Source organism: Bos mutus, unplaced genomic scaffold (assembly GCF_027580195.1).
Source record: "Bos mutus isolate GX-2022 unplaced genomic scaffold, NWIPB_WYAK_1.1 CTG207, whole genome shotgun sequence".
In the NCBI taxonomy this organism is placed as follows: Eukaryota; Metazoa; Chordata; class Mammalia; order Artiodactyla; family Bovidae; genus Bos; species Bos mutus.
Window position 1 is genome coordinate 176,572 of NW_027219526.1, and position 16,386 is coordinate 192,957.

The following is a 16,386-nucleotide window of genomic DNA, read 5'->3' on the forward strand; positions in this document are numbered from 1 at the left end:
TGAAGCCCTTTCGTGTGACGCTGTGACAGTGAACACAGGCGTGCACTTGTCAACACCCTTAAAGCTACAACACGATGTGTCCATGTTGGCTCATCACCTGAGCCACGCTAACGTCGGATGTTAATGACGGGGACAGTCGGGGAGGGGGACTGGTGACTGAGAGTTCTCTGCACTTTCCCTTCAGTTATTCTGCAGACTCAAAACTGCTTTGAAAAGCAGTCTGTCGACCTGAATGTGTATGTGCGTCCGTGCTCAGTCGTGTTTGACTCTGACCCTGTGGGCTGTAGCCTGCCAGGCTGCTCTGTCCATGGGATTTCCCAGGCAGGAATACCGGAGTGGGTTGCCATTTCCTTCTCCAGGGCATCTTCCTCACCAAGGGATAGAACCTGAATCTCTTGTGTCTCCTGCATTGGCAGTGGATTCTTTACCATTGAGCCACCTGGGAAGCTCTAAATATATACGTATATGTACGTATACACATACATACACATATATATGAGAGAGAGAATGAAAAGGCAGCCCACTCTGGGAGAAAATATCTGATAATGTACTTGTATATGGAATACAATGTGTATATATATATAGAGAGAGAGAGAAGTACATGAGCCCTGCACACTCTTCACAGCAATTTCCACACTCGTGAAGGAGCTGAAATGCTCTTTGTGACTTAGTCCTGGCTTACTTCAGGTGCACCTCCCAGTCTGAGGAAGTGGAAATCCCAGAAGTGGAATTACTGGATCCTATATTAATCCTCCTGGCATCTGGTCCCATCACTTCATGGCAGATAGATGGGGAAAAAGTGGAAACAGTGACAGATTTTATTTTCTTGGGCTCCAAAATCATTGCAGATGGTGACTGCAGCCATGAAAGTAAAAGATGTTTGCTCCTTGGAAGAAAGGAAAGGAAAGTGAAGTCGCTCAGTCGTGTCCGACGCTTTGCGACTCCATGGGCTGTAGCCTACCATGCTCCTCTGTCCATGGGATTTTCCAGGCAAGAGTACTGGTGTAGGTTGCCATTTCCTTCTCCAGAGGATCTTTCTGATCCAGGGATCAAACCTGGGTCTCCCGCATTGTAGGCAGACGCTTTACTGTCTGAGCCACCAGCTATGACAAATCTAGACAGCGTATTAAAAAGCAGACAACTCACTCCAGTATTCTTGTCTGAGAAATCCATGGACAGAGGAGCCTGGCATGATAATAAATATACATTGTAAGTATTAAAAAAAAAAAAAAGCAGAGACATCACTTTACCAACAAAGGTCTACATAGTCAAAGCTATGGTTTTTCCAGTAGTATGTATAGATGTGAGAGTTGGACATAAAGAAGGCCGAGAGCTGAAAAATTGATGCTTTCGAACTGTGGTGCTGATGAAGACTCTTGAGAGTTCCTTGGACAGCAAGGAGATCCAACCAGTCAATCCTAAAGGAAATCAGCCCTAAATGTTCATTAGAAGGACTGAAGCTGAAGCTCCAATACTCTGGCCACCTGATGCAAAGAACCAGTTCACAGGAAAAGATCCTGATGTTGGGAAAGATTGAGGGCAAGAAGAGAAAGGGGCGACAGAGGATGAGATGGTTGGATGGCATCACTGACTCAGTGGACGTGAGTTTGAACAAACTTAGAGAATTAGTGAAGAATAGGAGCCTGGCATGCTGCAGTCCATGAGGTTGCAGAGTCAGACATGACTTGGTAACTGAACAACAACAATGTTAATTCTCTGTTTAAAATTTTGAGAAACCTCTGTCCTATTTTCCACAACAGCTACACTGTATATGTTCCCACCAGCAGTGCACTAAGCTTCTGTTTTCTCCAAGTTCTCACTAAAAGTCGCTGCTGTCCTTCATTTATCTGTGTGATAGCCATCCTAGGGGTGAATGTCTTGTGGTTTTGATTTGCTTTTCTCAATACAATCAAATGATGTTGAACATCTTTTGATGTGTTTATTGGCCGATGAAATATCTTCTTTGGAGAAATGTCTTGTCACATCCTTTGCCTGTTTTTTGAATTGGGCTGTCTTTTTACTGCTATAAATAGAACTCTATTTATATTTTGGATGCTAGATTCTTACCAGATACATAATATGCAAATATTTTCTCCCATTCTGTGGGTTGTCTTTTTCTTAATAGTGGCCTTTAAACACCAAAGTCACAATTCTGATGAACTCCAATTTATTATTGTTGTTGTTTGTGCTTTTGGTGTTACATTTAAGAATTCTTTGCAGAATGTGAGGCCATGCAGATTTTCTCCAATGTCTTAGCTCTTACATTTAGGCATTCGATCCACTTTTAGTTAATTTTTGTATGTGGCATGAGGTAATACCCAAATTCATTCTTGTGTGTGTGGATATCCAGTTGTCTCAGCAATATTTGTTTAAAAGACTGTTCTTTCCCCATTGAATGGTCATGACACACTTATTGCAAGTCAGTGGAGTGTGAACATAATGGTTTACCTCTGATCTCTGAGTTCTCGTGCATTGATCTGTACGTCTGTCTTTACACTGTTACTGCACTGACTTGATTACCATAGCTTTGCACTGAGTGCTGAAATTGAGAAGTGTGAGTTCTCAGCGGTGTTCTTCTCAAGACTGTTTTGGCTGCTCCTTAAATACCCAAAGGTTCCTTACATTTCCATATGAATTTTCGGGTCAGCTTGTAAATTTCTAGTCAGCATCACTACCAACAAAGCTAGTGGAGGTGATGGAATTCCAGTTGAGCTATTTCAAATTCTGGAAGATGATGCTGTGAAAGTGCTGGACTCAATATACCAGCAAATTTGGAAAACTCAGCAGTGGCCACAGGACTGGAAAAGGTCAGTTTTCATTCCAATCCCAAAGAAAGGCAATGCCAAAGAATGCTCAAACTACTGCACAATTGCACTCATCTCACACGCTAGCAAAGTAATGCTCAAAATTCTCCAAGCCAGGCTTCAGCAATACGTGAACCGTGAACTTCCAGATGTTCAAGCTAGTTTTAGAAAAGGCAGAGGAACCAGAGATCAAATTGCCAACATCTGCTGGATCATCAAAAAAGCAAGAGAGTTCCAGAAAAACATTTATTTCTGCTTTACTGACTATGCCAAAGCCTTTGACTGTGTGGATCATAATAAACTGTGGAAAATTCTGAAAGAGATGGGAAAACCAGACCACCTGACCTGCCTCTTAAGAAACCTATATGCAGGTCAGGAAGCAACAGTTAGAACTGGACATGGAACAACAGACTGGTTCCAAATAGGAAAAGGAGTACATCAAGGCTGTATATTGTCACTCTGCTTATTTAACTTCTATGCAGAGTATATCATGAGAAACACTGGGCTGGAAGAAGCACAAGCTGGAATCAAGATTGCCAGGAGAAATATCAATAACCTCAGATATGCAGATGACACCACCCTTATGGCAGAAAGTGAAGAGGAACTAAAAAGCCTCTTGATGAAAGTGAAAGTGGGGAATTAAAAAGTTGGCTTAAAGCTCAACATTCAGAAAACTAAGATCATGGCATCTGGTCCCATTACTTCATGGGAAATAGATGGGGAAACAGTAGAAACAGTGTCAGACTTTATTTTTTGGGCTCCAAAATCACTGGAGATGGTGATTGCAGCCATGAAATTAAAAGACGCTTACTCCTTGGAAGGAAAGTTATGACCAACCTAGATAGCATATTCAAAAGCAGAGACATTACTTTGCCAACAAAGGTCTGTCTAGTCAAGGCTATGGTTTTTCCAGTGGTCATGTATGGATGTGAAAGTTGGAGTGTGAAGAAAGCTGAATGCCGAAGAGTTGATGCTTCTGAACTGTGGTGTTGGAGAAGACTCTTGAGAGTCCCTTGGACTGCAAGGAGATCCAACCAGTCCATCCTAAAGGAGATCAATCTTGGGTGTTCTTTGGAAGGACTGATGCTAAAGCTGAAACTCCAGTACTTTGGCCACCTCACGCGAGGAGTTGACTCATTGGAAAAAACTCTGATGCTGGGAGGGATTGGGGGCAGGAGGAGAAGGGGACGACAGAGGATGAGATGGCTGGATGGCATCACCGACTCGATGGACATGAGTTTGGGTGAACTCCAGGAGTTGGTGATGGACAGGGAGGCCTAGCATGCTGCAATTCATGGGGTCGCAAAGAGTCAGACACGACTGAGCAACTGAACTGAACTGTAAATTTCTACGTGGAAGGCAGATGGAATTTGGAGAGGGATTGCGTTGAACCTGTAAGTAAATTTGGGAAGGATTGCCATCTTAACAATATTAAGTTCTCTAATCCTTCGACAGGGGATGTCTTCCATTTATTGGGGCCTTCTTTAATCTCAACCATGTTTTACATTCATTTTAAAAAATTTATTCCTGGGTATTTTTGATGCTACTATAAATGCGATTGCTTTCTTAAATGTGCTGTGGGGTTGGTTATCAGTGGTGAGTGGAAATGCAGCTGCTCTACGCGTTGCCCTTGTTCCTGCAGCCTTGCTGGACTCATTTACTCTAACAGCTTCCTCGTGTGGGTTCCTTGGGGTTCTCTTTGTACAGCATCGCATCGTCTGCAGAGAAAGACGGTTTCTGTGTGCTTCTGGCTCGTTCTCCTTGCTCAGCTGCCATGTCTGGAAGACCCAGCACAACGTCGGGAGTAGAGGCCTTTGTCACGCCACTGGTCTGAGATGGGACCGTTTCTCAGGGTTCTCACCACTGAGTATGATGTTTGCCCTTTATCAGGTTGATAAAGTTTCCTTACATTCCTATTTTGTCGAATAGTTTTTATCATGAAGAAGTGTTAGATTTTGTCAAATGCTTTTTCTGCATTTATTAAGATGATGGTTTTTGTCTTTTTTTCTATTAATATGGTGTGTTACAGTAATTGATTTTTTAATTTTAAACCAACCTTACATGCCTGGAATGAATCCCACTTGGCATGATATATAATTCTTTCTATATGTTACAGAATTCCATTTGTTAACATTTTGTTGAGAATTTCTGTGTCTATATTTGATCTTTACTGACTTTTTGAATAAAATTTAATTGAAAACAACTTAAACATGCAAAAAGTGCAGGAAGCAATGTAACGGGCATCTGTCCCCAAAGCTGGCCCCAAAGAAGCCTACCACGGCCGGTCCTGCCTGTCAGACGCCCCTCCCTCCCACCTTCCCCTGCTCCGTCGCCCTCCCTTTTGTAAAGTAAAAGGATTCTGTTAGTGCCAGCTCCTCCCGCTGATGACAGGTGGAAACTCTGGGCAAAATATTAGAAGAAAACGTGCACAAAAGGCAACACGTTGAAAAGGGGCTGGACCTTGACGAGTGACGCCCGCCTGAGGCTTCGGGCTTTCCCAGTCCTCCTCTGGCTTGGACCCCGGCCGGCTCCAGTAGTGAGCCAGGCAGTGAGGGCCGCTGTAGCCGTTCTTCTGCCTGTAGGAGCTATGGGTGGGGCCCCGACAAGCGGGAGACCACGAGGGAGGGGCAAAGAGCGAGAATCATCCAAATGGTCTGGACAGGAACAAAGCTGGAGGACTCGAGCAGACATCAGGACTGACGTGAGGCTGCATGAAGGTAGTGTGATGCCGCAAAGGACGGGCGCCTCATCCCCGGCAGGACGGGCGCTCCCAGAGACACCCCGCGAATGTGTCTGTCAGTGTTTGACCAAGGTGCCTGCAAAGGCAGTTCAGTGGAGCAGGGACAGTCGTTTAAACAAAAAGTGTTGGCATAATCAGACATCCATCTGCAGGAAAGGGAAACTTGACTGTACTTTGCATGTTATATAAAACTCAAAATTGATCATCAGACCTCAAACTTTAAAACTTCTAGAAGAAAACAGAAAATCTCTGTGATCTTGGCTTCAGCATATCTAAAAATTGTTAGATATGACACCAAAAGAATAATCCATAAAAGAAAAAGTGGTAAGTTAGAGTTCATCAAAATTTAAAACTTATATTCTTCTAGGGACTTCCCTGATGGATAGGAATCCTCCTTGCAGCGCAGGGGACACAGGTTCAATCCCTGGTTTTGGATGATGCAGTGAAGACTCGAGGCAGTCAAATAAATATTTTAAAAAAGAAACTTACATCCTCCTGAAGATTGGTAAGAGAAGGAAAGGCAAGTCACAGATTTGGAGAAAATGTCTGCAGATTACACTTCTAACAAAGGACTTCTAACCACAATGTGGAAAGAATTGTCAAAATTCAACACGAATACAAATAATCCCCCAAAAAAGTGAACTGAAGACTCTAGCAGGCACAAAAGGTGCACGGGTGAAAAGTGGGAACGTGGGGACACTCAGCTGGTCAGTGTGAAGCACAGGTCGGACCACAGTGCATGGCATGTCTGTCAGCACAGCTAAGATTGAAAAGTCATCAAACTTATAAAGAGCCTCCAAACCCGGAGGGGAGCAGCTGCAGCGCTCGCTGCGGTGGGCGTGCAAACCCCATCAATGGTTTGGCAGTTTCCTGTAAAGCTGACGTAGCGGAGGGCCCAGCAGACCCCTCTGAGGCACCCGCCCCAGGAACACCGCGCTGGCTCAGACCCGTGCTTCTTTTAGGCTCCACCATGTCTGGGCCCCAGGCTCCGGAGCCGACGCTCGAGGGGCAGGCAGACGCCTCCGCGGGCTCTCCAGATGAGGACGCGGCCGAGGGGATCCAGCACTCGCACCGTATGCTCAGCTTCAGCGACGCACTGCTGTCCATCATCGCCACCGTGATGGTCCGTGGGGGCCCCAGGCTGCTGAGGGGTGGGAGGGGCGGTCGGGCCAGCCCGAGTGCCAACACGGGCACCCAGGGAGCGGTTGGTGCACAGGGAGCATCCCTGGACCCGTGCTGTGTCTGTTGTAGATCCTGCCCGTGACCCACACAGAGATCTCCCCAGAGCAGGTACTTGGGAACGGTCTGCAGTGACGGCATGCAGGCGGGGCCCAGGAGGCTCAGCCCATGGGCTCAAGGCTGGGCTCCTGGCTGGGGGCACCTGGTTGGGGGGCTGGGGCCAGGCTGTCCGCCACCTCTCCCCCAGAGCCTGCCAGCCCCATCCTGGCTTGTGAATGAAGGCGGTGCCCTCGGGCTGAGCCCTGAGGAGACCTGAGAAGGGTGGGGGCACCTGGTGGTTGGCATGCACACTCCCCCTGCTCTGTGCCATGGCCCCTGGGGTGGCCCAACAAGCAGGTGCTGGGGAGCAGAGGGGCCAGCGTGTGAGCAGGGAGGAGAGTGGGAAAGCAGGTAAGGCCACGTTCACATTGCTAGTCAGCTTGGAGCGTCTCCACCGGGTAAGTGAGACAGCGACACGTCCAGCCCCTCCGAGGCCAGCGCTGACCCGGGAGGGGACAAGTCCCTGGGCGTGTGCATGCCCAGGGCCGCACTCAGCCCCTCGTGGCCACTCTGGCGCTGGTCTGTGCAGGGCCAGCGTGGGGCCGCGGTCTGGCTCCAGCTTGGATGCTGCTGGGAATCTTCTCAGAGAGGTGGTGTCGTTGCTTCTCACGGAGTTTGAACGAGACCGAGATGCGGGTTGAGCCCGATGGCCTTGGCAAAGGGCCATGCGGCCTTCTCTGCTCCAGGGAGCCGCCTCCCCACGGGGGCCCGTGGGCTGCGCTCAGGAAAGCCATGTGCCGCGGGGCCTGGGCGCTCTTGCTGCTCTGGAACCTTCTGGGGACTCCAGTGCCCCCGCTTTCAGAACAGGGAGGCAGGTGTTTATGGGAGATGCCGAAGGTGACGGGGACCTGTGGGCCTGGAGCGCCTTGCTGCTGACCGCCACGGGGAAGTCCCCAGTCTGCGTGCCGACTGGCCCGGAAGGGCTCTGAGCCAGACTGTGGCTGGGACAGTCCTTCAGGGTGGGTGCCGTGGGCTGGGGCAGGCTCCCTGTGGCTGGCAGCCGGCGCCAAGGAGAAGGCTCATTGAGACCACAGGACCCGGGGATCCGGAAACTAGGACTGCTCACATGGGCTCAGAGGACCTGCGGACAGGACGAGGCGTTGGTTTTGCGTCTGGATTTTCCAATGATGGTGATGCGTGAGCCCTCTCCTGTGCTGCCTGGCGTGCGGTCACACAGCCTCTCGCCAGGCCTCACACAGCCCTGGGACCACTCATCTGGCAATGCCATAACTCTCTGTGGCTGCCAGGCTCGTGGTCACGCTGCCAAGGTCCTGGGAGAGGCCTGAGGCCTTTCTGCCTCCAGAGCAGGCATTCCAGGGGGCTGCATGTCAGGAGGGGCCCCAGGGCCAGCCTGGACGAGGCTAAGCCTGGGTGTGTCCCAGGGCGCAGCGCTGTCCCAGGCAAATGGGATCAGTGGGAGGCACTTCTGTTGCAGGAGTTTGACAAGAGTGTCCAGAGGCTCCTCGCCACCAGGATTGCCGTCTACCTGATGACCTTCCTCATCGTGACTGTGGCCTGGGCAGCCCACACGAGGTACAGCGGGCTGGGGCCTGTGCTCGGGAGGCAGCCAGTGGGATGTGCGCCCAGCGGGTGTGGCCTCGCCTGGCCCAGGGTCAGGCTGGGGGCGGGTGTGCACGGGTGGATGGCCGCCCCTACCCACTCCCCACGGAGGCCTCTTGCACACCACTGCTTTCATGGGCACATTGCCACGGCAGCATACCCCAGGCCTGGATGATGACAGGGTGCTGGGCACAGCACTGAGGAAAAGCATCCTCAGGACCCCAGGGGAACTGGGCCCCGGAGCTGTGGTGATGAGCCCCACAGGCGGGGGGTCCAGGAGGCCCCCACACCCCAGGGGAGCAGGATCCCAGAGCTGTGGTGACGAGCCCCCATGGGCGGGGGGTGCAGGAGGCCCCCAGACCCCAGGGAAGCAGAATCCCAGAGCTGTGGTGACGAGCCCTCATGGGCGGGGGGTCCAGGAGGCCCAAGACCCCAGGGGAACTGGGCCCTAGAGCTGTGGTGATGAGCCCCCACAGGCAGGGTGTCCAGGAGGCCCCCAGACCACAGGGGAACTGGGCCCTAGAGCTGTGATGATGAGCCCCCATGGGCAGGGTGTCCAGGAGGCCCCCAGACCCCAGGGGAGCAGGATCCCAGAGCTGTGGTGACGAGCCCTCATGGGCGGGGGGTCCAGGAGGCCCCAGACCCCAGGGGAACTGGGCCCTGGAGCTGTGGTGATGAGCCCCCACAGGCAAAGGGTCCAGGAGGCCCCCAGACCACAGGGGAACTGGGCCCCAGAGTTGTGGTGATGAGCCCCCATGGGCAGGGGGTCCAGGAGGCCCCCAGACCCCAGGGGAGCAGGGTCTCAGAGCTGTGGTGACGAGCCCCACAGGTGGGGGGTCCAGGAGGCCCCCAGACCTCAAGGGAACCAGGCCCCAGAGCTGTGGTGATGAGCCCCCATGGGCGGGGTGTCCAGGAGGCCCCCAGACCCCAGGGGAGCAGGGTCCCAGAGCTGTGGTGATGAGCCCCACAGGTGGGGTGTCCAGGAGGCCCCCAGACCCCAGGGGAACCAGGCCCCAGAGCTGTGGTGATGAGCCCCCATGGATAGGGGGTCCAGGAGGCCCCCAGACCCCAGGGGAGCAGGGTCCCAGAGCTGTGGTGATGAGCCCCACAGGTGGGGGGTCCAGGAGGCCCCCAGACCCCAGGGAACCAGGCCCCGGGGCTGTGGTGATGAGCCCTACAGGCTGGGGGTCCAGGAGGCCCCCGGGGTGGAGACACCCCCCGCTGGGATGCTGGGGGCTCAAGAAGGTGAGCCTGCGAGGCAGCGGCATGCGGATTGCGAGTTTCTCGCGACACCGTCCTGCACGTGTGTCTCCAGCAGAGTTGGCATCTCTGGTGGGCACAGGTGACTCCTGTCAAGGCTTCGAGGGATCCCTCCCTGCCTCCTTATTCACAGAAAGTGAGGCAGCCCAGGGGCTGCCCGTCCCAGTCCTGCCAGGAGCCGCGCAGGCCGTGGGCACGGCCGGTGCCAGTCAGCCCAGCAGCAGCCTGTCTGGGGTTCAGCAGCGCCCCCACTCTCTGACGCAGGGGCCGCGGCCTGGGCTTCTGACTGAAAGAAGCACCTGGGCCCTCGGGCGCCCTGGGCCCTGGCCCAGCAGAGACCTCCCTGAGGGGAGCAGGCCGCATCCTCGGGGCTCTTCCCATCTCAGTGTGAAGCCATCGGGAGAGTGTCTGTGTCTCACGCCATCAGAGCCACATTTATTCACAGTGACTTCTGTTCTTTTCCTTGAATTGTTCAGGTTGTTCCAAGTTGTTGGGAAAATAGACGACACGCTTGCCCTGCTCAACCTGGTGAGTCTTTCCTTCGGTTCCTGGGTTAGAGCTCCACCCTCCAGGAGCCAGGGCCGGTGGTCAGCCCTGGGTGTGCAGGGCTGGCCCCACGGCCGCCCTCAGCCACACCCACTCCCTCCCAGGCCTGCATGATGACCATCACCTTCCTGCCGTTCACCGTGAGTCACAGGGGCTTCCGGCCCCACTTCCACCCCGGGCCCAGCCGCCCTCCACTGACCCCAGAACACGCCCTCCTAAAGCTCTCAGACTCGTGGGCAGTCGGCCTGGACCATGTGGTTGCAGAGGTTTCCGGGAGCCGGCCAGTTCCCGTCACGGGGCGCGGGTTGGGGTGGGGGTGGGGAGACGCCGGCCCAGCCCCCGGAGCCCCCGGCCTCCTGGCCGAGCTGGGCTCATCCCTGCAGGTGACCCACCATCTGCTCACCCAGCAGCTCCTGGATTCGGAGGGAGGGCCATGCTCTGAGCGCAGTGCGTCACAGAGGGTTGGGGTCTGGGGAGCCTTTATGAGCCTGAAAACCTTCAGCTTTAAAGGCTTCAAGCTTCGGCCCAAGGGCTCCTGTAGCAGAGACGCTCCCTTCCCTGATGGCTCCGCAGTGGCCCAGGCATGGCCCAGCGGACTCGCGGGGGCCCTGATATGGGTTTTTCTGGCTGCAGTTTTCCTTGATGGTGACCTTCCCCGAGGTGCCTCTGGGCATCTTCCTGTTCTGCATGTGTGTGATCGCCATTGGGGCCGTGCAGGTAGGATGCGTGCCTTCTGTGTCTCAGGGCACAGCTGTGGCATGGGCTCAGGCCCCACTGAGGGGCCGTGCACACCGTGGGCTCGGGCCGCCCACTGAGGGGCCTGTGCAGACCGTGGGCTCGGGCCCCGCTGAGGGGCCGTGCAGACCGTGGGCTCGGGCCCCGCTGAGGGGCCGTGCAGACCGTGGGCTCGGGCCCCGCTGAGGGGCCGTGCACACTGTGGGCTCGGGCCCCGCTGAGGGGCCGTGCAGACCGTGGGCTCGGGCCCCGCTGAGGGGCTGTGCAGACCGTGTGCTCGAGCCGCCCGCTGAGGGGCCTGTGCAGACCACGGGCTCGGGCCACCTGCTGAGGGGCTGTGCAGACCGTACCTGCCAGGGCGCGCCTGCCCCAGGCACCCGCTTGGGGCCCGAGCCCCCGTCCTGATGTGGACAGAGAATGAGATGGGGCCCGGTGCCCTCAGGCTGGGCTGAGACCCCATGCCCGCCCAAGCAGCGCGAGGGTCCCACTGCCCTCACCCCCGGCCCTCCTGTGGCGCCCGCGTGAGCCCACCTGTAGCTGCAGCGTTTCCCACAGGCGCTGATCGTGCTCTACGCCTTCCACTTCCCGCACCTCCTAAGCCCCCAGATCGAGCGCTCTGCCCACCGCGGCCTCTACCGGCAGCGCGTCCTGGGCATCATCGTGCGGGGCCCCGCGCTCTGCCTGGCCGCCGCCGGCTTCTCCCTCTTCTTCTACCCCGCGGTGAGTCCAGCGCCTGCCCAGCGCCACCACAGCGCAAACCAGCGGGCCCGGGATGGTGGCCCTCTACACGCGTGTGGGGCTGTGACCCACTGAGAGAGGAAGTGTGGAAAGACCTTCTGAGCCAGGAAGGACAGAAGTGGAGGAAAGGGAGCTGCAGGCACGGTGGGCTGGCCCCACAGAGTGCCGGGAGACGGAGCGTAGGGAGACGCCTGATTCTGTCCTGGCTGAGCTGCAGCTGGAGACGCTTCACTTACACGGGTGGGAATATAAGCCCCACCAGCGGCGACTCAGGGCAGCTCCTGCCTTTACCTGCTCTCTGGTGAAGCAGAGTGAACCCTTAAACCCAAGCATCACAAGAAGTGTGAAGGAGTGCATTTTAACTGTCTAGTAAATGTTTCAAGAGAATTCCAAATTTAAAATAGACTAAAAAAAAATAAAATAAAATAGACTGGCAAGGGCCGCAGAGCCACAGCCTGGAGGGTGGAGCTGGGGGCTGGGCCCAGGGTCCAGGGTCCCCGGCTCAGGCCACGGGTGGGGCAGGGGAGATGACGTGTCCCCTCACCATGTGGGGGCTGCACCTCCCAGTGGCCCCCACTCCTGCTGGTCAGGGGCCAGGCGCAGTGACCCTGACCGTGGCCTTTAGTGGGCGCTCCCCATGGACAGGGCAGGCCAGCAGGGGTGAAGCTCAGAGACAGAGGGCAGGACTGGGGTTTGCAGTGTCCGCGCTGCAGGTCAGTCAGCCCCTGGCTTGGCTGGGCTCAGGCAGTGGAGGTTGTCGTGTGGAGGACAGAGGGCCCAGCCGGTGTGGAATGAGCAGCCTGGGTGAGGATCAGGCAGAGCGGAGGCCCCTGGGCGGGCACTGTGGGTGCCATGAGGCGCCTGGGCAGGGAGGTGACTGGACCCTTGCGTGGTAACAGCAAGGGGGGGTGGGCACTGGGCTGCCACAAAGCGGGGAGGGTCTTCGTGGGGCTGGGGCCCAGGTCGCCCCTCCGCCATGTCCCACCTTCCTGCAGCGGGGGTCTGGCCCCTCATCCCCTCACCCACTTGCCTGGGGCGCCTGCCCATCACCACCTGGGAGAGCCCCCTGCCCAGCGCCCCCACAGCTCCCAGGAGCCCTCGGCCATCCTCCAGGCGTGCTCACCGCCCCCCGCCCCAATCCAGGATGCTGTCCTGGGCCCACCTTCTGGTCCCCACAGCTCCCCAGGAGCCCTCGGCCATCCTCCAGGCGTGCTCACCGCCCCCCGCCCCAATCCAGGATGCTGTCCTGGGCCCACCTTCCAGTCCCCACCACGGTTGCTGTGAGCCCTCGGCCATCCTCCCAGGCACTCACCGCACCACCCCCCAACCCCGATCCAGGATGCTGTCCTGGGCCCACCTTCCAGTTCCCAGCACGGTCACTTCCCTGGCCCATCATCCCCACCTCCGTCTGGCCCGTCTCCCCCAGTGCTGACGCTCGGGCCCAGGGCCTGCTCCTCCCATGGGCTAACACCCCTTGGCCCTGGGCAGCCCCCACCCCACACCCAGCTCAGGTTCTGCTCGGCCTGCTGTTTCACGCACACACACACACACGCGCCCTGATCCTGCCGTGGTCGTGCTCCCCCGGGCCCCAGCACTCCCCTGAAGCGCTCTCTCTGCACAGTCATACCTGCTGATGGCCATGGTCATTGTCCTGCCCCACGTGAGCAAGGCCGCTGGCTGGTGCAGAGCCCAGCTTGTGGGTAGGTGCCTGGTGGGACTGTCCTGGGGGGGTTCGGGGCTGCTGCCAGGGCCCGCGGAGCATGGGCCGGGCGTCCCTGCAGGGCCCCCTGCTGGCCCAAATCGCTGAGGGCTTGGCCACCCCTCCCCGGCCCGCCACAGGCCCCAGAGAGCCCCCGGCTCACAGCGTGGAGGTCTTCACCTTTGACCTGCACGAGCCGCTCAGCAAGGAGCGGGTGGAGGCCTTCAGTGACGGGGTCTACGCCATCGTGGCCACTCTGCTCATCCTGGACATCTGGTGAGAGCCGTGGGCCACCCTCCCAAGGGGCTCCCACCCGAGGGCCCCAGACAGGGCCGGTTCCCCCCCGGAGCTGCGGGCGGCGGGCAGCTGCGGCGGGTGGCGGGCGGCCCCCAGCTTTCTGTCCCCTGCTCTGCCGCTTGGCCAGGCAGCCTCTGTGTCTGTCAGAGTTCCAGCCTCAGTTGTCGTATCTCCGTTTCTAAGTGTTTTATCTACTCCTTTTTCAAATCTTCCATCCTTTTTAAAGCCTTTTTTTGTTCCTCGGCCATATTTCAGTACATTCATATTTTATTAACATTTAAACACTCTGATTTTATGTTCTGTATCTGATCATGTGAAGTCTTGATGCTCCTAAGCTTCTCTGACTAGATTTTTCTTACTGTGACTTGTGAATTTTTAAAAATTAGGAGCAAATGTCCATGGGCACAAATCTCTGAGGCTCAGACTGAGGTTCTGCCCTGAGCCAGAGCCCTGCCCGCCTCGTCCCTGCTGGGTGGCAGTGAGGGGCAGCTGTGGCTGGGCGCCCCATGGGTCAGGGTTCCTTTCTCCCCCTAGAGGCACAGCCCGAGAACCCAGACGGGGGTCCCTGGGAGCCCCCAGGCTCTGTCTCCTGCCCCCACCCACACCAGCGTGCATGTGGCCACTGGGTTTGTCCAGGCTGTGGCTGTTGTCCACGACCTCCTGTGTGCCTGACTCTTCTTATAGTCAAGTTGGGCCCGGGCAAAGCCCCTAAGGCCTGCGGGGCCACGCCCCACGGATGGGTCCCTGCAGGGGGGTGGAGACCTCACAGCACCACCCGTGCATGCCAGAGGGGCTGCGGGCTTGGGGCCTGGTGGGCAGGGCTGCGGTCAGCCTAGACAACAAAGGCTGCGGCTGAACTTGAACTTCAGGTGAACAGCACTGCGTGTGTCAACACAGATCCGCAAAAGCTCCGCATGTGCTGTTCATTCATCTAAAGTTCGAGTGTGCGGGGGGCGGCCGCGCTGACCGGATGCCAGAGGCGGGGCCCCCACAGATTGGTGTGTCTCTCCCCTCAGCGAGGACAACGTCCCGGACGCCAAGGACGTGAAGGAGAAGTTCCAGGGTAGCCTGGTGGCCGCGCTGGGCGAGTCTGGACCGCACTTCCTGGCCTACTTCGGCTCCTTCGCCACGGTGGGCCTGCTCTGGTTCGCCCACCACTCACTGTTCCTGCACATCCGCAGAGCCACGCAGCCCATGGGGCTGCTCAACACACTCTCGCTGGCCTTCGTGGGCGGCCTGCCCCTGGCCTACCAGCAGACGTCGGCCTTCACAAAGCAGCCCCGCGATGAGCTGGAGAGCGTGCGCATCAGCTGCGCCATCATCTTCCTGGCCAGCATCTTCCAGTTTGCCATCTGGACCACGGCGCTGCTGCAGGAGGGGGAGACGCTGCAGCCCTCGGCGCGCTTTGGGGGCCGCGAGCACGCGTTCATGTTCGCCAAGCTCGCCCTGTACCCCTGCGCCAGCCTGCTGGCCTTCGCCTGCACCTGCGTGCTGAGCAGCTTCAGCACGGCCATCTTCCACGCCATGCAGATCGCGGTGCCCTTCGCCTTCCTGCTGCTGCGGCTCCTGGTGCGCCTGGCGCTGGCCGGCCTGAGGGCCCTGCGGGGCCTGGTGGGGCCCGTGCTGGCGCGGCCGGCACCTGGGGCCGCAGACGAGGCCCAGTCCCCACTGCTCCCTGCCCCCTGCTAGCGCCGCCCCACCCCGCCCCGCCTCGAGGGCCTCGTGAAGATTCATGTTCTGCCTCAGACCCTCGGATTACTTCCACTTTGCAGAGAAGAGTCTCACGGCAGCTTCACTGTGTTGCTTGTGCCTGTTGTCTCCTCGAGCCAGCAGAGATGAGCCCCAGAGAGCTGGCAGGAGGCGGGGGCCCTGGGGCAGCGGGCCCAGGCCCTCCCAGGACTCAGTCCACACCCCAGTGCAAAGGCCCCAGCAGGCTGCCAGAGCACCCCCACGACTCGCCCCGGGCACAGCGACGCAGGAGACGGACAGCAGCAGGGCTGGATGCCCAGACTCTATTTGTCCAAAATATAAATTACAGTCACCTTCAAGGGGTAGATTACACACGAACGGGTGCAGAGCTCACACAGACTCAGACTCGTTTACACGCAGAGCACTCGTCCCCCCGAACGACAGTGACAGTTCCCATCAGTCGGTGCGGCTGCAAAGCAAAAGCTGATTCCACCCCCGGACGCAGGCCTGAGGGATGCACGCCGGGCACTGGAGGCCCGCAGCCCTCGTGGTGCCCGTGTCCGGGTAGCTTTGGCACGAGCTTGGCGGGTATAGGGCTGGGCGGGGCCGTGTCTGAGGTCGAGGCCAGTGTCAGGGCGAGGCTGCCACCCAGGGTGAAGGCCTGGCAGAGCCAGTGCCAAGGCAGAGGGACCGAACAGTCAGAAGAGGGGCCTCCAGACCCTCCTTCACAGCCTCGGGGTCCCCAGGCAGCTGGGCCAGGCTCCTCCAGGGCCGAGACAGGGCTCGGAGCCGCTGAACTCTGGGGCTCTGAGTGACCCGCCTGGCAGCCCATCTGCGTCCCCTGTCTCCATGTGGAGAAGCACAGAGATGAGTCTGCTCGGTGGACACAAAACCCGCGTGCTGACTGCTAACACGTGGGGGGCGAGGCGCTTTCCCCAGCCGATTAAAACTCTCCCGCCGCACACTCGCCTCACTTCCTCAGGGGTCCCAGCCAGGCCAGCTCCTGTTGCCTCCCGGGCACCACACACCTCCTGGGGGCC

General features: G+C 57.3%; 1 protein-coding gene across 4 annotated transcripts; it reads left to right on the forward strand.

Moving 5' to 3' along the window:
• TMEM175 (transmembrane protein 175) lies at window positions 1–16,308 on the forward strand. Of its 4 annotated transcripts, XM_070366774.1 has the most exons (11): window positions 1–4,694; window positions 6,507–6,667; window positions 6,796–6,834; window positions 8,258–8,355; window positions 10,119–10,170; window positions 10,293–10,328; window positions 10,822–10,905; window positions 11,479–11,643; window positions 13,283–13,361; window positions 13,501–13,636; window positions 14,674–16,308. In XM_070366774.1, exons 1-11 carry the CDS (start codon window positions 4,640–4,642, stop codon window positions 15,344–15,346), a joined length of 1,578 nt encoding a protein of 525 aa, XP_070222875.1. In that variant the 5' UTR covers window positions 1–4,639; the 3' UTR covers window positions 15,347–16,308. The 4 variants fall into 4 exon arrangements, with proteins under 4 accessions (XP_070222875.1, XP_070222873.1, XP_070222872.1 ...); XM_070366771.1 differs by lacking the exon at window positions 1–4,694 and having other exon boundaries at window positions 4,709–6,667; XM_070366772.1 differs by lacking the exons at window positions 1–4,694; window positions 10,293–10,328 and having other exon boundaries at window positions 4,708–6,667.
• Window positions 16,309–16,386: the final 78 nt, after the last annotated feature.

Bases quoted from the DNA above. Each gene is read 5' to 3' on its own strand.
- TMEM175 (XM_070366771.1), top strand. From the start codon at position 6,284: ATGGCATGTCTGTCAGCACAGCTAAGATTGAAAAGTCATCAAACTTAT. The intron at 6,668-6,795 runs GTCCGTGGGGGC...TGTCTGTTGTAG, and splicing joins CCATCATCGCCACCGTGATG to ATCCTGCCCGTGACCCACAC. The intron at 10,171-10,292 runs GTGAGTCTTTCC...ACTCCCTCCCAG, and splicing joins CGCTTGCCCTGCTCAACCTG to GCCTGCATGATGACCATCAC.